Raw genomic sequence first — 23,181 nt, 5'->3', positions numbered from 1 at the left:
GGCAGAGCCTCCCTAAGACCTCAGCTCCCATGCCCTCACAGACAAGATCACCGTCACCAGCCTGAGAAAGCTGAAACCTCATCCAGAAATGGGCCAGTACATAAATCTGTAAATGGGCTGGGGACTTCACACCAAGTTTCTTTCCAGAATCAGTCCCTCTGCCTGCAGCCAGCACAAATATGCTAGCAATGTTGCAACAAAGACAACATGATAAATACTTTCACCAGATCTATTTAAAACCAGAGAACATGTTCAGTGTGCTGTTTTCTGTTGAATTTCAAATGAACATTATGGAGGAGAGAACTTTCTCATTGTCATTTTTATCCAGAAACAACGAAGCCTGGAGAAGGTTTGAACTCCTGGTTGCTCTTCTGCACCTCCTCTGGTTCACTAGGGGTGGTTTAATGTGAATGCTTGAGATCCAAAACGAGGAGCACTCTGCCTGGTTCAGGAAGGAAGGATGGCAGGGAGTGGCTGCACCCTGGTGAAATGAAGTGGGCATCTTAGGGTTTGGGGGAACAAACCCATGCAGGAGGACCTAGGTCTCATTTTAGATTCATCCGCCTGTCACTGTCACATTTTAGTAATGGACAGAAATTTAAAGACATGAAGCTATTTTTTTTGTTCTTTTTCTTTTTTTTTTTTCTTTTTTCCCTCCACACAAACCAGAAGGGCTATTTTAAAAAAAGTAGTCTGGATTTAGATTTTCTACATCCCCGGGGTAAGAAGCAGTGAAATTCAGGGGAAAGTCTCAGGGCAAAAGAAGTCCTGACATAACATTTTGAATAGCCCATGCTGCTGGTTGCCTTTTTATAAGAAAGCAAATAAAACCATTCAGGGAGGAATGGCACCACCAATGTTTTTACCCAATTATTCATCATCCCGTGATATCTTCATCATCCCTTACTGAACTGTTTGGTAACAGCTGATTATTGGTGACACATTTCCATGCAGACTTGCTTAAAAAAACCATAAACAAACCTAAATAAAAAAGCAGTTTAAACGCATCTTACAAATGGCTCTGAAACATCCAACCCTGTCCCATCTCATCCTGCCCCCTTTCTACCACCTCCAGCTGGAAAGAGACCATAAAACAGTTTTGTGCAGTCACATGTAAATCCCCTGTCTCTGTTAAAGCGAGAGATTAGCCTGTTAACAAAGTTACCTTGTCACCTACCCTGCTTAATCCTTGCATTTCAAAGTGTAATTTTATTGAGCGCCTTGGAGGTGAAATCTGGTGTGTGTTATTTATTTATTTATGCAGTTTAGTCATTCCCTACTTTTTTTTTAATTCACCTGGAGCTCAAAAGATTTTTTTTTTCCTTGCTGAAACGAGTGACTTTCAGCAAGGCGGTGCCTCTGTCGTTTGTATTCATTTCAATGTACTTTTTTAACCCTTCAGGGGCTGAGGTAGTGCAATGACACTCTCCGCTTTCTCCCCACACCTTCCCGAGACAACAGTCAGACAGTCTCCACACAGTGTCGTATGGCTAGTGGTGCAGCGGAGTATCCTGGCCATAAATCTGTCAATACAAAGAGAACAACACACACAAAAAAAATGTGGTTCAAACCAAGAAATGTAGCATAATTACAGGTTCATTACTGCAAACAAAAGCATCCCCCGATCCCACCCCTTTGGCAGGGACGGGAGCAATTCAAACAGGCTCATTATGTAGTTACCTAGCCAGGGTCAGAGCCTCCTGAATAGCTGCTGTGGCTCTGCTTATTATCCGGCCCTGGACACCGGGAATGCGCCTGTTCAAGCTGCAGAGGTGCAAGAGTGCTGGGAGCAGCGAGGCTCCAGTTCTGCTCTCCCCTCCCTTCCTACCTATTGTTACCTCTGTCCTCAGAAGATCTGCCTTTGTACCAGCTTTCAAGCATGTTTAGCATGGCAAAAGGTGCCAGGTTGATGGAGACTGAAGTCTTGTGCTTATCTGTCCAGTGGGTACAGCATGGGAAGGGGGACAACAGTTTTGTCTTCACTGCCTGCTCCACTGTCCCTCCAAAACCACCTGCCACAAGGCTTGATGCTGGCTGGCCGAGGCACATGGGTCCCACAGCCCATCCAGCAAACACATCTTTTATTGGAAACAGCTCACATTTAACCTGGGCTGGAAAATTCACAACTTCCCAACTCATCCTGTATTTCCTAGAAGTTTCAGGGAATTCACAACACACCAAACTGGCATGCTGCCTTGGGCCAGCAGGCAAAACTCCTGGCCATATCCAGGACATATCCAGGACATCTCCTCCAGCCCTGTGCAAGCCCATGGTCCATCCCATCCCTCCTTCCCCACACTCCGCTGCTGGCAGATGCACAAGCAGCCCAGGGATGCAGCCGGTGCTTTTTGGACATTTCCAGCCTGGGCTCCCTTTCTCACCGGGCTGGGAAGTGGTGTGAAGTCCCCTTCGACACCACGTGCCCCTTCCAGAGCCACAGCTTCCCTCTCCAGTGGCCGAAGAATTGAGGAACTCCAAACGGCACCACCGAATATTCAGGGAACCTGACAGCCCCCTTCCCCTCTGCCTACAGCGGTGGTGAGTGCCGCTAGTGCGCCCACGCTGAGCCTGCCTCAATCTATAACCCAAATGTCAAAACATTTCCTCTTGCAGCCCCTTTCAGCTTTGGTAGCCCTGATCCTGGGGTCCTAGTCACGCTGCTTTTGGGGTCTATGTCGCCAAACCATTACTGTCACCGCCCCACTGTGCGCAGATAAGAATAGGCTGCTTCTTCTGACTCATTTAGCTAAAACAATGGAGCCACCAGAGGCCAAATTAATCCCTGGTGACTTCAGCAGAGTTACACCAGGCTAAATTTGGTCCCAAGTGTACAATTAGCACAGAGGAAAGAACAGTGTCATGACAGTCTCTTGGCTTTTCATCCAGGCTCCCTTCACCAGGCTTGCCCTCTCTGCTGAGTGCCTGGGTGCTCTCTCTCGGCCATCTCACTGCTCATGTCTTGCCATTTCTGGGCACCAGGAAGGACACCCTGCAAGGGGAAAGGGCAATGCATCACCAGCAGTTTTTGCCTGGGGAAGGGCAGATCCTGTTTCCCTTGGGGGGGGGAGGAAGAGCAAGCTGGTCCTACCTGCCTTGGGCTTGCAAGGAAATGAAACACATTCCCTGGGGAGACGTGCCTGCAGGCATCCCTCCAGCACTGGGCATCCTCCAGATGCCTTCAACCGGCTGAAAGCCTCTCTCAGGTCTAGTCTCCAGATGCCTTTACAGGCATGCACAGGCCTTTAAGCTCAGCTCTGACCAGCCTTTCATCATCATCAGTTTTGCGGCAAACAGCTTCCCTCTAGTAATAGCTAAGCCACTGAGCTACACTTTTTCAGCATATTTGTATTTCAAACACTGAGAAAATATGTTGAAAATCATACAGGAATTTTCTTTAGTGACTCTTCTCTTGGCCAACCAGGCACTCCAGGAAGGGGAGGCATTGCCCATCTGCTCCTGCAGCCACACAGAAGTGCTGCACCCGAAAAATAGAAGGGGCAGAAATAAATTAAAAAAAAAAAAAAAAAGATAAAAGAAAACAAGCAGCTAACCAGATCTTTTTAAACTCCAGAAACACTTCCTCAAAAAATGGTTTTGTGTGTCAGGCATGAGCAGAGCCTGGATTGCAGAGCTACTTCCACTCACCACTTGGCAGAAAGGTGTGGGCAAAGCCATGCTGGCAACAGCCTGATGTAGGACTGGGGCTTTGCTCTAAGCCTAAGAAAACTCCTGCTAACCTCAGAGAGTGCATGTGTGTCAGAAAAAAAATGAAGCAATGAAAAAGCATCAAATAATTAAAAAAAAAGAAAAAGGGGAACAAAGAGTGGAGTGTGGGACTGGAAAAGGTCTGTGCTTGGTGCCTCCCTCCCCATGTCCCCCTGCCCTCTCTGGCTCCACAACCCAGAGCCTTTTCAAACATACAGATTTCTCATTCCTTTAACAATTCTTCAAAGGCTCTAGGATTCAAGGGAACTTCCTGTTTCATCACAAAAACCTTGCTTTCTTTTAATTTTCCAGACTATTAAACCCCATGTTAACGAAGCAATGTTTGCCACGTGTCCGACAACCCTGCCTGCTGCCTGACATTAAAGTTACGCCACTCAAGGTGTTTTGGTCCTTACATCCCTCTTCTGACCCCTGAGTTTACTGCAGAACAAAGTCTTGTTAAGCTCGATGCTGGAAAATATATTTCCTCCCTCACATGCCCATAACAGTTGTTTTAGCATTGCATGGGGTTGCATGTATTATTTTGTTATTATAGGGTTGCTGGTGACAACTGATCTGCACACACTGCTTTGTTATTGTAGGGTGGCTTTAAAATCCTAGGCTCCTGGTCTTAGTTTCATTTATTTATTTTAGGAAAAGGTAGTTTTAAGGGTTGAAAAATAAACATCTTTAAAGACATACCAAGACACTGCAAAGAGATGGCGTGGAGAGGAAATCCTGTCAAACGTGGGGCCTCGTCTGCCTGAGCTGCACCCCTTGAGCATGGCCGTGTCCTCGCCTCCTGCTCTCGTGCAGCCCACAGCCTCCCAGCAGCACTGACCGACTTTTGATACTTGGCATTTTTGCAGTGCATATTAATGTCGCTGTGAAAACAGCACGGCATTAACAATTCTCAAAGGCTTGCATTACTGTAAAAATCTGCACCAGACGTGGGGTTTAAAAGTTCAGATAAAGGAAGAGGTGGAAGGAGAAGAAAAGAGGGGGGAGGAGAGAGAGGAGTGAAGCGCTGACTTGAACGATGGCACGTGGTGATGGCTTTCAGTGTGATGGGCAGGCATCGTCTCTGGGCAGCATCCCCAGCTGCTCTTCTCCAGCCACTAGTGGGTCACCAGACAGCAGAAAGGACTTTGGAAATCACAAAAATTTATCCTAGTACCTGGTTCAACTACAGCATCCCCAAAGCCTCCTAAATGTGCTCATTTAGGACCTGTGGTGGAGTCCAGTGCCTGACACACCTCAAGGGCAGAGCACAGCAGTGATGGTACAGGGGCCCAGAGCCTCGCCTTGTCCAGGAGTCATGTCTGGGGCTTGTTTTCCTCATCTGCTAAAGGAAGGAGGAAACATGAGTTTGGGCAATACTGGGAAGGAGCAGAAACATGCAACAACGCACACTTCCCAGCAGAACATCCACAGCTCTGTTGTGAAAGGGGAGACCAAGAAGACAATGACATTAAGGGGAGAGACTCCTGTCAAGCTAAGTAATTAAGTCCTAGGGTACATAATTGATGCACTCTTGATGTGGACCCTAAATAATTTACAAGGCTGGTGTGTAACCTGACGTGCAGCTCTGGCATTACAACAGCGAGGGACAAGCATCCCCAGTGGCAGGGTGAATTGAGTGGGGCACCTCTGGCATGAGTCACACCGCCCAGGGACATGCGCACGGAGGCTTGGCTGAGTCGGGGGGGGGGGGGGGGCTCCTTCTGCCTGCTCCTACCCTTACCCAGCTGCTGTAAGTGGGTTGCTCGCCACTGAGCCATCCCACTTGCCTGGCATTATGCTTTGGTGGACAAGAGTAGCTCTACCACCCACAAAAGAGGTTCACATGGCAGGACAGGGCAGTGCAAGAGGCAGATGCTGTTGTTTCTCTGTCGAGATTTTTCAACCAACTTCAAGAGAACCCAGCCTCAGCTGAATCCTAAACATCAGCATGAGCTATCTAGCACCATCTGTAACACACCCATAGGTTTTTTCCACCATCAGGGAGTTAAACTGCGGCTTGCCTGCAGTGTATGCACACATGCTCTTCTGAATACAGGCGTCCCTGGCCAGTGCTGCTTGGGAAGAGCTCTTTTAAACTGCTTCTCTCCCTGCAGCTATCCTGATCTGTGCCCTTAACCAGGAGAGATGGAGCAATCAATATACAAACGAACTGCTGGGCAAAACAAGGCCACTAGGGATGGGTCTGAGCCATGGAGATGGTCCCCAGTGGTTTGCTGCCTGGGATGAGGTAGACGACACCAACCCTGCAGCTGATCACACTATCCCATAAGAAAGGCATCAATCTCGAGGGCTTTTTCCGCTGTCAGTCATCCACAATGCTCTTTCCTGCCCCATCAGCTGCAGAAGTCAAATGGCATTGTACATTCCTATTCTGGTCTTGGTTCCCACCCCCCATCCCCTTTCTTTGGTCTTTTTACACTCCATCATCAAGAAAAGCTGATTCTGCCCTTCTTATGCCTTCGTACCACTGTGACACCTGCCTTTCAGGTGCACCAGGCATACCACGAATCTCCTGGGTACTGCCAGCCATGAAGCAGGGTGACAAGGCACCCCGAGCATGGAGCAGGAACACAACTCAGGGCTGTTGTTGCGCAGACCACAGTGACCAGCATGCTGGCTCCACACTGAAAAATACCACCATCCTTCCTAGATGCCCCCCACTCCCAGTGTTTTGACAGTCATCTTGGGCCGAGTGTATTAGCAGAGTCACCCAGAGCCCCCCCCAGCTCCCCACCACCCCATGCCCACCCCAGGCATGCGCCGTCTGCCTGACACTGCCTACAAACTCTATTAGCTTTGTAATTAAAAACAGCTGTAATCTGATCAGGTGGAGATCACGGTTACAAAATGAAGGAAGCCATTAGCAGGAAATGTTGTGGTTCAGGCAGACATCAAATCAGTTTAAAGAGATTGGATTTCATTGTTTTTATACAGTTACTCCATTACTATAATGCACTGGGTCCATTTAACCGGCTGGCTCGGAGGAGTGCTCATAAGGCAGTAGTGACATCTATGTGAAATGAATGGCATAAACGGCAAACTCCAAGGAGATAGCAGTGAATTTACACCCCTCGCACTGCAGTGAATATTAATGCACCATGAGCTGCCAGAGCTGGGTTTGTTAGAGGTCTGGTTTTCTCTCCTTTTTCTCAAGCTCCTATCAGTGCTGTTGGCACCTCTGGGGGCTGGGAAAGGCTCCCCAGTAGGGATCAGATCCAAGGACCTTTCCTCTTCCCCCCCAGCCACAAACGAAACCACGGGTCCAGTTTCTCAGTAGCAAGGTGGAGTGAGAACTGAAACCACAGCAGCCACATCGCTTCGCTTCCTCCCGGCCTCTTTGCCCCTGTGTAAACACCAGCCAGTTAAGACAAATGCTGGAGAGTAAAATATTTAGCTTCTCATATGGGATGTTGCCCTTTTTCTCTATTTCCCCCTCCACCCCCCCAAAAAAAAAAAAAAGGGGGGGAAGCAACCTCTGTTTGAAAGCATCAGACTCTGACCCAAGTGCTGACAGCACAGTGAGGTGCATGACGTGACCCAAAATCATTGCCATCAGGAGGGGCTCTTTGCAAAAGCTGCTGGATCCTGCTTTTAATTCAGTCCTGCCCTGAAGCCTATAGCCAAGATATGGCCTCAGGTACCTGTAGGAAAACCTACAACAACAGGTTTCTTGCTCTGAAAAAAGCTACCTGTGGTACCACAAGGGTTCATTTACCTGCTCTGTGTCTTGCAACCTCCTTCCTGCAGGAAAATGGGCAAGGATCCTTCATGAAGCAGCTTGGAAAGGGCTCTAAGATGAGGAGGGTTTTAAGGAAATGCAAACACGATGAGAGCTGTCTGCCAGGAAGGGAACTGTGAGGGTCTCGTGGTTCTGCCTGAGCAGTAAAAGGACTCTCCAGGCAATACAGAATACGAACACTGCCCTCCCCCTCCCTTTGCCAATCTTCTAATCAGAAAAGGAGATAAAAGGGGGCCTGCAGATAAATGCTCAGGCTGCCTCCTACCCACCATGCCGATCTGAGCTTGTAGAGCCCCCTGCTCCAGGCAAAACCCTTTTGGTTATCGCTAAGTCCCTCTTGGCTAGAAAATTACTCTGTCATCTTCATACTAATCCTGTTCCCATACAAACAGGCAACCTCCTTCCTTCCTTGCCACTGCTTATCCCATCCGTCTCCTGTCCTCCCCCTCTCCCTTCTCACCCCAAACTGTATCAAATGCATCAAAGCTCAAGTAAATTATGTTGCCTTTGACCTTCTGGCAGCAAGTTCAGCCACAGTGCATTAAAAGAGCAGAGGCTGAGGTTTCATGGTCAGCAAAGGCAAATGCAGAGAAGGAACTGCAGGCCTCGTCACTGCATTGCTTCTGCCTTTAGAAGCAAAGTTTTCAGCCAAGTTCAGTGGCACTCGAGGCTGAGGTTTGGGGTTCAGGCTGTATGGGAAAGAGGGGAGAAGCTGTGAAGCTAGGAAGTGATTTCTGAGCAGTCCCTGCAGCCACCCGATTGTCCTGCAGGTTGGTCTGATCCAGCACTGTGGTTGCCATCACCTCCCACTAACCATCTCTGGAGATAATGGGCTGGATGGAGGTTGCAGGGGCGCTTGGGAGGCAGCAAGGGCCGCAGCTGGGCTGGCTGAATCTCTGCAAGCCTCTGCATGTGTGCATGCTCGCCTGCTGGGGTCTGCAGCCCATGCAGGCCTGCTCACAACCTCTCAAAACATTCCCTGCCCTGACTGGTTTCCCCAGGCATGGTCTGCGCTTTGAGTTCGTTACACTACATGTGCAACCTGGGCAACTTCACGTGCTTTTGGGTTTGGTTGCAAATGATGCCCATACCTTTACCAATGACAGCTGCATAGGCTGTGGCTTGCTGCAGGGAGGAGGCATGGAGCTGGCAAGACTCAGCAGTTGTGGAGATGTTTTGGGGCAACATTGTGTGCTCAAGCTGGATAAGACTACCAGTGCTCCCAGTTTTCTGCCAGTTGTCCCTGATGCGTCTGATGTCATGATGCAGAGGGTGTACAGCCTTAGTAGCAGCAACCTTGGCACCCCGTGTGCAGGGACCCAAATCAAGAAAGGGAATGAAACTGGAGGAAAGTGCCTTCTGTGGCAGAAAAGTGCTTCTCTGGCTCTTACACACTGGCTCCAAACAGGATGATGGATCTAAACTGATGGTAAAACACCCTGTTGTCCTTAGAGAAAGAGAGTTGTACAGTGACTTGCCATCACCTCACAGCACTGAGACAGTTTATGCTTTTGCATTTTGGCTGCAGGGCTGTTTCTGCCGTGGCTCCGGGCATCGTGCAGTATTTGGAGTACCCTCCTCTGAAATCACTGCGACAGCCATGCCAATACCCAAAGAGGCAGCATTGAATCTGGAGCCTGTGAAACCATTGCCAGAAAAATAAATATTCGGGAATATTTTTAGCCTGCTCTTGTTCAGAGAGAATTTCTTTGTGTCCTTCTGAGGAGCTTGCCGGATCTTTCATCGGCTAGTTTTTCTCATTAGCCGGCATAAGCTTTGTTCTTATTTAATAAAGATTAGGATCTGCTGCCTCCAGCCCTCTCTTTTTGCTCCTCTGTCAGGCCCGTGGGGGCTCAGGCTGCAGCGACATGTTTGATGTCGGGCTGCGGAAGTTGAAATGCAGGACAGAAGCTGGCTGGGGTCTCGCATTTGCTTCCCCAAAAAAGGCCCGTCCCACATTGCTTTGCCCTGGCACTGCTGCCCTCTGCAGAGAGCTGCCCCGTGGGGGGGAGAGGGAAAGCGGATGGGACAGAGTGATTGGAAACCACTGCCTGGATCGTCCAGAAGTTTCCAGGCTCAGCTGGCTTGAAGCATTGCAAAGGTCTTGGTCTGAGCTGTCAACACACAGTGTGGGGGAAAAACAGGAGGTGGCTGATACAGGCAAGCGTAGACTGTGCATGAGCCTAATAAAACAGGAGATGTGCCACAGATGGGGGAACAGCTTCTTCCAGCTTCAGAGGTCAGAGAGATGTAATGGATCATCCTTTAGATATCATTGGATTCTCCTAGTTAGCCAAGAAAAGAAAATAACTTATTTTCTTTCTTGAGCTGAGTCATTCCTCCGAAAGGAATGGGTTTAAAACAACAGGTATGAACCAGAATGAATTTTATGAACTCCCAGAAGGCGGCAGTGGGGTATTCTGAGCTTCGAAAGTCTGATCTCTGCTGCCAGCCCCCACTGCTGCTCTGGTAGGAGCATCACCGCATCCAGTCGGGACAGAGGTTGCTGTGTGCCAGTGTGGACAGCTGCAGAGCACTGCGGGGGCGCAGGACCTGGTGCCACATCCCTGTGACAGGTACGGCGAAGGGCCAAAAGGGGCTGGGTTGTGGCTGAGATGAAGGCGGGACTGTGTCCCAACTCAAGCTCCCATATATCACTTCTCACATATTCTCTCCACTGCCAACTGCACAGACCAGACAGGTCATTGCTCTGCATCTCAATTCAGCCATCTGGAGCAAGACTGTATTTACCTCTTAAGAAACGCTGTGGTTTTTTACTTGTGGTAACATATATAATTAGATCTATACAGATCCAGTACTATTAATGTTGCTATTTGTTGATGCACTTCTTTCTTAGAGATTTCATTTTTGTTTGTTTAAAGAAAATATCTTTAAACATTCACCCTTGGTAAGAAGGCTCCCATTTCTGGCAGGAGAGCCTGTTTTGCATATGCGTAACTTTGAAGGGGATGAATAACTTCATGGCCAATAACATTTATAGCTTTGCCTTGTGCAGGGAGATAAGGGCAGAGGAACGCAGGGCTCCGGGGCAGGAGCTGTTTGCTGAGAGGGGCCGGGAAGGAATCCAGTCCCCACCCTGCCAGAGCCTTACCTGCGCCCAGGTGCACGCTGGCCATGGAGCATATCCCCACCAGCCGAGCACCAGCCGCTGCGTAAGGCTAGATACCAAACCTCCTAGCTCACTCCAGCATAGCTAGAAGGGGAGGAGGAAAGGGGCACAGGGGAGGAACAGCAGGGAAGGCAAATTTTAGAAATACTTCTTAAACAGTCACAGTTGTAAATGAAATCACCCTCACCATGTTTGTGTCACTTGTGTTTTCTGCCTGGGGTTATGTGAGAGCACAAGTTTTCCTGGCACAACTATGCTTGGAAAATCAGCTTCCAATCCATATATGATAGTATTCATGGAAACCACAATTCTAATTTACATGCACCGATTTCCCTGCCAGAAACCGTGCTGCCGACCAACCCAGGGATAAAAATGCTGCCCTGTGACTTTCCTGCCCAATCACGACCAACCAATGCACTTCAAAACTCAAATATTTTCCAGGGAATGTTTGCAACCCACAGTTTAAAAAAAGAAAATCTTCCTCAAAATCATGCAGTGGCTCAGCATCATGACTGTATTCAGGGAGGTTTCCTTACAGGTATTTCCCAAGCCAGATATCTACCCCACCAAAGTAAAAACAAACAAACCCTTGAGAACGAAATCTTTCAAATACACCATTTGTTAAGTATTCTTCATTGACAATTTCTCCATTGTTTTCTCCAGTGCTTTACACCATGCTATGAAGATATACTCATAGGTCACCAACGCACAGGGAGGAACGTGGCCCTTTTAAACCCCCTCTGCCCTGGCCAAAGCCAGGGAGGAGTTCTCCTTCCTCTCCCTATGCTAAACTCAGCCCACGGACCTGCTTCCTCCACTCCAGCCGCTGTTGTGCTCAGTGCAATGGAGCAAAGGTTGGGGAAGTGGAGAAAGAGTCCTTAATAAAGATAAAATCTATTTCTAATGTCTATAAAAACCAAAACCAAATTCCCAGTTACTTCAACGTGAGCTGTGGAGATGGGGTAATGGAGAATGGAGTTATTTATTAATAGAAGGGCATTTCAATAGAGATTGGAGGAGGTGATATGGACCAAATGGAGGCATTTACAGAAATAATGCTCAGGAGGTTTTACCCAGCTTGGCCAGGTGTCTCACCATATCCTGGGGGCGGTTGTCTCCCATTCCACAAAAGCGCGTTTCTGAGGAGCGGCATGCTCACAAAGCCCTGCCAGCACTCAACCCATTTCCCCCAGACCTGCCTCTCATTTTGGCTTGGATGTGTATCCAGAAGAAGAAGTGTAGAAGGGTGATATTTTTCCAGGGGTCCTGTTCTTGCTGGATTTTTTGGGAAACAGTGTAATGCTGATAGACCCCACAGCTCAGACCCTCCCGCCCTGCACCCAGCCCAGGGCAGAAGAGAGCTGCAGCCCGCTCCAGCATGCTCCCTGCCTTCACTCCCTGGCTGTGCTTTTAAACCTCCAAGGCCAGGAGACTCAAAAATTGCATGAGACACCACTCCAATTCCTACCACAGCCTCCCGCAAAATGCAAAATTTGTTTCCCTAAATTCCTCGCTGACTCCTTTTTAACAAACACCTCTGCCCTGGGTTGGCAACCAAGCAGTGCCGAAATTCCCACCTGCCTCTCCCTTGCAGCCCCTTCTGGAGGGACTCATTAGCCATGCAAATCAAAAATGCTCTGAGAGCCTGATGGCCGATTCCCTCCCTGCACCGGCAAGGAATGACAATTCACGGGGGTCTTCAGGGAGCCGGGATGCAGGGAGGGAGGGGCACGGCGCGGCGTGGCTGCGTATGGCAATCAAGCTTTCCCACCGCCACCCGTCCCCGGGGAGCATCCCCGCTCCTGTTGTGGAGAAGCAGCAGCGTCTCTCCCTCCACCTTGTTAATCCCTTCACTTTGCTCCCGCGCTCAGCTCCCCACCACCCTGAACCCACGGGAGCCCTGGGAAAGCAGCGCCTGGTCCTTGCTGCCCCTTCTCCCCTCTGCCTTGCTGCAAAGCAGTGCGGGGAGGGTAGGGAGGAGAAGGGGAAACATGCATTTCCTTAATTGATTTTGGTGAAAAAGGCAGGCAGCCGCCGCACTGTCAAATTAATTAGTTCCAGAGCTATTTGCAGTTATGAGCCACGCAAGATTAGTGGTCATTGCGTTTTGGTGCTAGGGAATGATGGGGGGAAGAAGATTTTGTAAGCTTTTCTTGCTCTTGAAGCCTTCCTTAAAAACAACAGAAGAAAATAAAGGAGAAAAGTCCCCCAGCTGCCAGCACTGCAGCACAGGGGATGGGGGCAAAATGGTTATTTTGGCCCACCTGGCATTATCTGCCCCACACTGAACAGAGTGGGTACTGTGCTGTGCTGCAGCTCTGGCCAGGCTCTCTCCTCCTGGCAAGGGCTGATGGGGTCCTCGGGGTCACCCTGCTGCTGTCCCCACTGAAACACGGTGGCAACACCAGCTCCCACATCCCCACCAAGGTGTGAAGCCGGGTGGCCAGACACACCAGGTATCACCTCTGGAGACGCTTGGCCCCTTTTGTCCCCTCTTGCCCTGCCTCCTCAGGGAGGCAAAGTGGGCTGAAGGCTGGAAGAGAGGCTTTGAAAGCCCCAGGTGCAGCTCACGGGGCTCAGATCCCCGATTAGATGGGAAAGCCTGCTGCAACCTGATAACACAGCAGCATCTGACAGGGAGGCTCCAGCAGCTCTCCCCGAGTCGAGCAGTGCCTATTGTTTCAGGAGATATTACCCTGCACACATGCTTACATCTGGATATTGATAAGCATGCCTGTTTATGCATAAACACAGTACAACATGCAGCCACATACCTCTGCATTCCTCCTCCCCTCCCTCCTTTCCCTCCCTTCCCCCCCCCCCCCCCCCATTCCTTTATCTCCTTTTTATCTACTCTTGCCTGTTAAATGTTATCTCTGCTCCTTGTTCAGAGCCGAGTCCAGGGAAAGGGCAGTTAAGGTGGGTCACACAAACGGGGTGCTGAGGAATGGCAAACATTTTGGGTGAATTTGCAAAGTTCTTGAGGGTCTGGGTGGGGGGAAGCAAGGGAAGATGGTCCTGTCATACCGAAACACTGCCAAACAGACTTCAGCCAGGATAGGAAAACACAGCATGGTTTGGCCAATACATGCATCGTGTTCCTCACTCTGCCTAGGACTCTGCAGGACCACTGCCTCTGGGCACACACCACGAGCCTTGTCTGCCCAGCCACGCACAGAGGCAGTCTGCTGTAACCCTGCACACTCAGCCCTACAGCCGCACACGTTTTCATGGCATCAATGCCATATTTACTACAAGTCTGACTGAAATGAAAAACAGCAGAAGTGCAGTTTTTATAGTGATTAAAAATTATTTTAAAAAGTATAACCTCCTCCTTCCCTGTTGGTCATTCAGAAAAAGAGGGTCTGCAAAATGAGCAACTGCCAGCTGTACCCAATGCAACCCTGAGCACCTACGCTGCCCCAAGGGACTGGTGCCGCGTGGCCGCCTCCGAGACAAAATGCTGATGAAACTGCCTTCCCCAGGCTTGGATCCTGGGAGAGAGAAAACCTTGAGCAATGACACCTGGGAAGCCTGACTCACTTTCTCCAGAAAAACGTGACAGCAGCTCAAGGACTCAGCTTTGCTGAGAGGCCAGCATGCATTTTTGCAAGCACTGCTGTTGGCTCCCCATGCCGGACCCTGAAAGCGAACGCCAGCACCCAAAGGAGCGCTCAGTGCTGTCTCACACGTGCCATTGTAGTTGGGCCAGTGCACAGGGGACCGCAGGGCTCTGCTTTCTGAAAAGCAGGCTGGGGCTTACCCTGAGCCAGCCAAAGCACAACCTGCCCCGAGCACTGACCCCTACGCGCTTGTGCAAGGACAGGGAGCCAGGAGGTCTGCAGCAACCACCTACCAAACCCACCCCCTCCACACTTACTGCACACTGGGTGCTTGGTCCACTGGACTGAGGACAAAGGCATACCATGGCATCTTCTGGTGCCTGCCCAGGATTTGTCCCCAGCTCTCCTTGCTCAGACAGTGGTCATAAGCTCTGCTCCTGGCAGGATGGCAGGTTGGCACTGGCTGCTGCATCCCCATCTTGGCTCCAGTTAGGGCTTGCATACCAAATGCTACATCCTTGACATGGGCTGGACCAATCCTTGAAGCAGGCTGGTTTCCAGCTCTCCATCTTTCTAGGAAAAGGGGGAAAACCACATAATGCCAAAGGTGCTTACACCTAAGCAATTTATTTAAGGAACTTTGTCCTGATCAAACCCAGTGACAGCCATGATCCAGTTGAGAAACCTTATCACAACTCACCCAGAAACAACCCGGCACATTAAGTACTCCTCAGCCCTCTGCTCATAGGGGTCACCCAGCTCCCTGGTGAGGGACACAAGTTGGATAAGTGGAAAACTGGGGGAGGGACCTGTGCACTGGTTGAAATCATCATCATTCCCACTGTGGCAGTCTCTACCACAGCTCAAAGGCAATGCTGCTTTGACTGACTCCATGTGTGTGACCATTTCACTCAGGCAGTTCATGCTGTCCACACACAAGAACACCAGTAAGACCATAAAGCCCCTTTGCAGGCACCAAGCAAAGACACTTGGACCTCAGGTAAATGCAAATTGCTTTGCAGCTAGGGGGGACTGTCCCATCTCCCAGGGGATGCAACATCATCTTCAAGACCTCTGTTTGTCCCCTCACTGCAGTCAGATAGGGGCAAATGCTGCTTCAGCACTACCACTGGTTTCTGGGCTGAAGCAGTGGCAGATGGTCAACGCCTGTACCTAAGCAGCAGAACCCCAGTGTGCACAGAATGAATGGCCTCCCTGGTCAGTATGTACGTGCATTTCCAAGCATGTGTGTGCACACAGACCGTCTTGGGACACAGGGCAGAAGGGTTCTTCGGAGAGCGTGGGTTTGAGCAATGGGAGCAAGGGCAACATGTGAGCCCAAGGCAGTGTGGCTGCACTGCTCACAAGCTCTCTGGAATGAGACTGTGTACTGAATTTATGAGCTCTTAAGTCACCAAATTTAAAATTTACATTCTCCAGTCTTAATCTCAGCAATAAACTTGGACTAAACCTTTGCTGAGGCAGTGTGGAAGTTTCACTATTCCTGGCAGGCCCATGTACGAGGTGCCCATAGGCAGGACCAGATCATGTTTCTTGATGGCTTCAATGTGGAGCCTTTTCTCCAGTTCCCTGCTCCCAGTCAAGTCATCAGTAACCAATCAGTCCCCCACCTGCTACCTTGATTACCCAGAGCCCCTTCTTGGACATAGGTATAACACACTGACAAATACTGGAGGACAAACACTTACAGTGGTCCCTTATAATCCATCCTACCTTCTAGAGAAAGGGTCTGCTTCTTTTAGTCAGGGGTCTTCAGGTCTATGTGCACATCGCCAGGACCCTCACCTACGTTTTCTACCACTTAGGACTCTCCACCCCTTGCAAACCAACCCCACTAGTGTGTTTTTACTCACCTAGAGTTGCTTTACTTCAGAGGTCCACATCAGAAGAACCATCTCCAGGAGGTTTCCTGCTGGAGTGGTGGCTCTCAACAGGAAATGGTCTCCAAAGTGTGCACCTCCTTTGCAAACTGAGACCGAAAATTGAGATGGAATTGGCACTGACAAACCTAGCAAAGGAGGCAGGCCCTCCCCACTTGGATGAACCCCACGCTTTCAGAAGAGGGTGGCATCATTTCTGCAGAATGCTTGAGTGGCCTCAAATAACACACTGAACTGTCAGGCACAAACCCAAGCAATGGCATGAGCCAGCACTGAAATAATGAGAAGCTGATCTACAGCTTTTCCCCTCTGGTTTATTAAATGAATGTTCTGCATACCACTTCCCACTGACTGGAGACAGAGAGAAAATCCCAGGACAGTAACTCATCATCCTTTCTTCCCCTGAGAAGATTCACGGCTGTGGCTATGTATGGATGTTGTGAAGTGATAAAGTTGCTGCGGCTTCACGAGTTACCACACATCAGCTGAGCCGTGCTGCCTAACCGCGTGTACTCCCTGCAATGGGGTGGTAAAACATGTTCGCTCACGATGGGGCTGGAGCAGGTACACTGTCAGCGGGCTCCAGATAAGCATGCTCTGCTGATAAGCAGGGCCTCATTAAGCCCCAGGACTCAACGGCTTGCAATGCAGTCCTTGGCCCAGAAGTCCCTCCCCTTTTCAAGTTGCAGACCTCAGTCTTGGAACTGGCAAAGGGAAAACACTCTGGCAAAGAGGACAATATTGAATTTATTCCTGCACATAGCATGGAGAGGAAGGAGGGTCAGGGACCATGGTGAAGAGCAGAAATAGAAGGACCAGCCAACCATGTTGCTAAGTACAACCTCGGTGTAGCCATGCTTGGATGAGGATAGTGCAGATGATACAAGGTACATACAGGCAATGAAACCAAAGTGCTCTGAATTCTGCTGGGGTCACAGTCCATGAAGACAAGTTACAGCACTGTTTGGGATTTCCAAGACCAGAGCAAGGCCTTGCCCTGAGCATGGGGCATGATCTAACAAAAAAACCAAAAAATGTTGCCCCTCCGCCCTTGGCTCCAATAAGCAGGGCCAGGCCTTCTCTTTGGCTTCATACCTCCAAGAAGTGTGGTTTTGTGAGGTTCCTGCCTCTTGCTACCACCCAGAAGCTGGGTGTCTTCTTGCCTGAACCTTGGTTCAGTCTCAAGCCCCAGCCTGAGGCTCAGAAAAGCCCATTACAGACCCAGCTCTCTGGATCCTCCTTCAGCTCTGCCTCCAGCCTTTGGGGGTCCCTCCCAGCCAGCACTCTCCAGATCTTCCCCATTTCCCATCCCTCAGCAGACCTCCGTGCTGAGCCTGACATACAAGTGCACAGGACACACCGACCCTGCCTTCTGCCCATGGAGGTGGGAATCCATGTCATTTAAGCCTTTTCTGCTCAACATTCACAGCTGCAAAAACAGCAGGCAAACTCCTGACCTTCCAAACCACAACGCACCTACCCCCTCTCTCCTCTAGTCCCCCCAGACTCTCTTGGGGTGGTAGCTACACCTGTTTAGGACAGGTTCTCCTTATCAAGACATTGCCCTTATATTTCGAGAGGTGAGGAGACATTCTTTGGGGCAAATTTTCTATTTATTTTTTATCCATCTTCTGAAGACAGCCAGGTCTGTCTGGTCCCCCCATAGGAGGTCAACCTAACACACCCATCCCCAGCTATGCTCCTGGGGAACATGGCTTGAGCGGTAATGAGTGCAGCAACCCCTCCAGTGGGTCTGCCCCAGGGGGAGGCATCCAATGTCAGTTTGACTGGCGGGGTGAACTGCAACTCATGTTTGTTTGGATAATCAAAGGACTTGGAACAAATGTCTCCCACTCATGTTGGTTTAGATAAAAGGACCCCAGCCTTGTCACAGGATCAATGGGGCTGGTGAGAAACCACTTGTGTAGACCCTCTCTGCCCTCAGACCCTTTGAAAACAGAAGATAACATAATAATAATAACAATGACAACAACAACAATAATAATTTAGGTTGGAAAATACCTTTAAGATCACTGAGTCCAATCGTTAACCTAGCACTAACCCATGTCCCTGAGCACCACATCTACATGTCTTTTAAATACCTCCTGGGATGGCAACCCAACCACTTCCCTGGGGACCCTGTTCCAGTGCTTGATAACCCTTTCAGTGAAGAAAATTTTCAGAATATCCAATCTAATAATAACAGTAATAATAACAGAAAAAAGTTTTCACAACTCAGAGACACTCAATCCTTTCTGGACCAGGGTGCACTGGGGTGACAAAAGCAATGTCAGGGATTGGGGCTGCAAGTTTGGGGTCACCTGTGGTCTGGGTGACCAAAAGCTTGGGGCGTTTTGCTGCTTGGTGTCTTGTGTTTTGCTTCCTATCCTGTCCAGGCTGACAACCCCTGCCCTTGCAGACCTACGCCTGGCTGTGAGGGAAGAGCAGGCTGGACATGGCAGTGCCTGGAGCAGGGGAGTGGGGGGGACAGGGACCACTGCATCCGCATCCATCTGGCATACTGAAGCAGCAAATGAAGGAAAAGGAAGAAGGGGGTGGGTAGAAGAGAAAATCCCAAAGATCCTCGGATAATAAGCACCATTAAGGTTAGTCTGTCTCATGATTGTTTCTTATTAAAAAGAGACTGTACTTTATCTGTGCAGGATATGCTGTTTGGATGAGGGAATTAGCAGAGTGACTGCCTCCATATCATCTAATTAGCAAAAATGTTGATAAGCAGATACAATCACATATGATTAGGATCCTTTTAAAAAGCCACTCCATTAATTAAATAGACAGAAAGGCCGCCTCCAGCCCTCGCGTGCCACTGATTAGAATACAAATATTTACACTAATCTCACCTCCATCAGCCATGGGACACTTTTGAGTATTTTTAGTGATATCAGATTACTATTGATTTTCATCCCCAATGTCAGACCATTTTGTTAGTATCTGAAAGTGCTGCCTTCAGTTTCGGATGCTTTAAATCATGTTAAGGGTTTATCTTAATGACGCTGCTGATAACCACTGTTCAGGTCACTCGTACTTTCTCTTCAAAGAACACAGTCTGGGCTGGTTTTTATTGTTTGTACTTGAGATTTAAGATACGAAAAACATTTCTCATTTCAAAGCCTTGGTTTCCAGGGATGGGGCTGCCAGGCTAGTTTGGGTCTAGTTACTTCATGTGTGCATGTCTCTCATTTCCCATTCTCCCTGCCTCTCCTCAACCCTTTCTTTTTTCCTTGCAAACCCTTTTGGCTCACAGCAGTGGTCTCTCTTGAATGGCTGCTAATCTCTGACGCCTGCTGCAGGCAGCAGACAGACAGGCAGTGAGCGTCGCCCATTTGGGGATGACAGGAGAAAACCACTCCCTACTTTTCAGATGGGTAGGATGCACTAAATCCAAGGCAGATAATCCAGTGCGCCAGCCAGTCTGAGATGGGCTCTCATCAAAAGCAAGTACAGGAGGAGACACTTTGCAAAGACACAGCCCAAGGTACAGTCACCTCCTTCCTTCCATGCACAGCCCTGCTCCCTACAGAAGATAACTGGTCTGGGACCCTCCTACAGCTTCTCTGATGTCCCATTTTCCCTTCTAGATAACAGAGAGTAGGAACAGCAATTGCTCTTGAAATTTCTGCCAAGCATCTGTAAATGAACCACACTGGCAGTGGCTAGGAGCTGTTGGCACCTTTCAGTGGCTTGTGGGTGATAAGCTTGGGTCACCCTCAAGTCCAATGGACAACCATAAAAAAAAAACCAAACCACTACTCAGATAAATGAGTCCCCTTGGTGAAGATTTCAAGCAAAGCACCACAGTGTGTGCAAGCCATGAAGCCTTGGCTCTACCCTCAGTGTGGAAGAATACTTTGGGAATGCAAAGAGCCCTCTGAGTTCAAATGGGAAGCAGCAGCTTGAAAAAACATTCATGTGGCACAACCACCCTGTAAGTAAAGACCTCCTCTGTGCGAAAGGAGGCAAAAGCCAAAATCTCCCTGAGGTGAGCCCATGGGACCATGAGCTCCTTCATTGCCTTACAATTCCTTCAGCTCCAGCCTCCAGACCAGCACTGAGCTGCGTTACAGCAACTTTTGCCACCAGAATATGACAAGTATCTCCGTACTACTGTCCCATTACTGACCAGTGAGAAAACCAGCAAAACAAAGCCCTTCCCCAACACACATCAGCTCAATCGCCTCTCTTCCTTCCTCTGTCACATTGCTTTCTACAGGCTGACATGGCTGTCCCTTGGCTTCATGGCCCCACACGTACAATGTATGTTAGGACAGCAGCCAGCTCATACGCTGCACATATGGTCTTTCGTCTGGCCGGCTCTTGACTCCTTCCCAAAGTGTGGGATAATGGAAACGAGGGCAGTGATCTGCAACACATGCTGCCATTAGTAGGTGTTTACGACACTGTGTTACAGACAGATGAGTTCTCATTACTGGCACTTCCTTGGAGATCTCCTTCATGCAGTTCCCTGAGAGGATATTGCATTTCCCACAGGAATGGCAAATCCAGGGAACATAAACATGCAGGATAACCTAATCCCAGACTGGATCATCAAAGTTCAGCTCCTCAGGCTGAACTTGCCTATGTTGAGTTCATGGGACATCCCTGTTAACACATGCATACACCTTGGGACGGATGTCCAAAAAAGCATGTAGAAAAGAGGCTAAGGTTGTTAATGACTTCACTCATTTTGGTACCAACATGAGAGCTAAGCTCTTCTGGAAGTGTTAGAGTTGGCTATAAATTCAGAAGAGATCATGACGGTCATCTAATCATGATTTTAGGAAAAGGGCCCACACTGGGTTTAAAAACAGCCACATGAGGAGGTTCCAATGATTAATCACCTTCATAATGAAAGATGTGCAATGTATTTTGAGTTTAAATTTGGCTAATGACACCTTCCAACTGCTTTGTCCACGAGCCTGAAGATCCCCATACCATTGAATTTCTGTTTCCATGCAGGTTCTTACAGACTATGATGAAGCTGGCATTGAACTTTCTTTTAATACCAAGATGCTTTCCCTGAGTATCTCACTCCAGAGCATATTTTCCAAACCCTTAATCACATTTTATGGCTCTTCCCTGAGCCTTCTCCAATTTATCAACACTCTTGCCAAACTGCAAACAGCTTTCCTATAGCTGCTGCTATAGGATAACGTGCCCCATAGGGGTAATATGGACTCATTACACCACACTTCCCTGGACTGCACACAAAACCACACTGAGTATCTGAGAATTCCACCTTTGGGCAGGTACAGGCAAAAAAAATAACATCTGACAAAGTCATACGTCACAGCTGTGACATCACAGATACATCAGGCAACTACAATGGCACATGTATGGTCTATGTTTAAAAATATAAGGCCGGTGACAACCAGTTCCATCCTAGAATGAAGTCAGGTCAACAGAGCAATGATTGGCTGACCGCCCTCTGAGATCACAATCTCACAATTTTTGAAGAACAGGCTTAAAAAGAAAGGATACCGTCAAGCAGCACTGTGTGGACTCTTGATGCAAAAGGACAAAGCAGATCGAGGGATGAACTGAGCATCTACCCACCCCTGAGAACTGCAGCAGCATTAGGTGTCCAGGAGTCTCTGCATGCTGGTCATCCCTGGGCTTCACATTCTTGGTGAGAGAGAGGTACCAGGCAACTTCCAAACAGCCCCACCTTTCCTTTGAGATGGCGGATTATTACAAAGTCCTTGGACTGCAAAAAAGTGCCTCACAGGATGATGTTAAGAAATCCTACCACAAACTGGCACTCAGATGGCATCCTGATAAGAATCCCAACAACAAGGAGGAAGCTGAAAAGAAATTCAAAGCAGTCACTGCAGCATATGCGGTTTTGTCCGACCCTCAGAAACGATCACTCTATGACAGGTCTGTTAAGGAGAGCAGATCCCACAGAGGAAGAAGTGCCACAGGGGGTCATAACAGCTCCTTTGATTGTCCTTACTTATTCCATGACCTTGAGGTCTTTAGGGGAGTCTTTGGAGGGATGGATCCCTTTGAACATGTTTTTTGGGACACCTTTGACAACATCAGAAACAATGGTGAAAACTGGCACAGGACAAGTGGAAGAGGAAGAAGCTCCAGCCTGTTTTCTGATTTTATGGAGTCATTTATGCCATGGAATTCATTCAGCCCCAGTGAGCAGTCCACATCCTCTTTTGGTGGGGACACAGCTGGGCCACACAGTGTCAGATCAGTGTTAACCACTACTGAAGTGATCAATGGCAAGAGGATCACCACCCGGAAAATCATCGAGAACGGGCAGGAGATAACAGAAGTGGAAGAAGATGGCCAGCTGAGGTCTGTGAAAATAAACAGGAGAGACCACCGGAAATTATAATGCCCCCCAGCACAAGCATTAAGTGCAAGCTGTGGGATGTGCTCTCATTGCTCAATGGATGGGATCTACTACAAGCAGTATTAATAAACGCTGAGTTCATGACACAACCGATGCAGACTTCTCAATGGCTGGGGACAAATACTTCACAGGTAAAGATGTGGAGTGATGCTGAACTACGGAGTGGGACTCTACTAGCTCTGTGTAAGGTGATAGATGGTGCTCATTCAGTAAATTGGTATAGTAGATATATGTGAAAGCAACCATGCCAGTTTGCCAAAGAGACCAAGTTGATTAATACAGCAAGAGGAGACAGGCTGGTTGGTTGATGGACAGGTAAAAGAGCTCTATGACAAGCTGTAGGTCATCTTCCCACTCCTTGAAATGCCAATCTTGAAGTCTACTAGCTGGAAGAATAAAGACTTTTGTGACCCTCATACACAGCCCTGACGCTGAGTGAAGAACATTCTACCTTTGGTCTATGAGTAGACACATATTAATTGAAAAAAATTTTTGTACACAGGTAAGAAGGTGGGGGAAGTTCAGTGGGGCCTGCAGAGCCTAGAGGAGAGGGACTGGCATAGGAAAAACCAAAGGAAGGAAGAAAAAGTCATTCCTCAAACTGTAGAAGAAAATGGGGTCTTTCTTGAGAATGCCCCGCAAATTATGACCAGAGACCTTGATGGAAGCACTGTGTATCTCAGGGGCTGAAAGTGGGCAGGGAGAAGGTGAATTTGGCTCTTGGACTGGGA

The 23,181-nt window shown here is 48.8% G+C and overlaps 1 protein-coding gene and 1 long non-coding RNA gene across 2 annotated transcripts in view; one reads left to right on the top strand and one right to left on the bottom strand.

The window, feature by feature from the left end:
* Positions 1 to 239: 239 nt before the first annotated feature.
* The window catches only part of LOC135314055 (uncharacterized), a 36,623-nt gene continuing 13,681 nt past the window's right edge, over positions 240 to 23,181 (bottom strand). The window contains exons 2-3 of the long non-coding RNA XR_010373541.1: positions 4,883 to 5,047; positions 240 to 1,523 (exon numbers count right to left, since the gene is read on the bottom strand). This is a non-coding gene — a long non-coding RNA (uncharacterized LOC135314055). The remainder of the gene's footprint in view (positions 1,524 to 4,882; positions 5,048 to 23,181) is intronic.
* DNAJB8 (DnaJ heat shock protein family (Hsp40) member B8) lies at positions 21,761 to 22,432 on the top strand. Its single transcript, XM_009509745.1, has one exon. The coding sequence runs from the start codon at positions 21,761 to 21,763 to the stop codon at positions 22,430 to 22,432; it is 672 nt and encodes a 223-aa protein (XP_009508040.1).

Source organism: Phalacrocorax carbo, chromosome 6, assembly GCF_963921805.1.
Source record: "Phalacrocorax carbo chromosome 6, bPhaCar2.1, whole genome shotgun sequence".
NCBI lineage: Eukaryota > Metazoa > Chordata > Aves > Suliformes > Phalacrocoracidae > Phalacrocorax > Phalacrocorax carbo.
The sequence above is the reverse complement of the archived record's forward strand: the minus strand, read 5'-3'. Positions and strand labels throughout refer to the sequence as shown.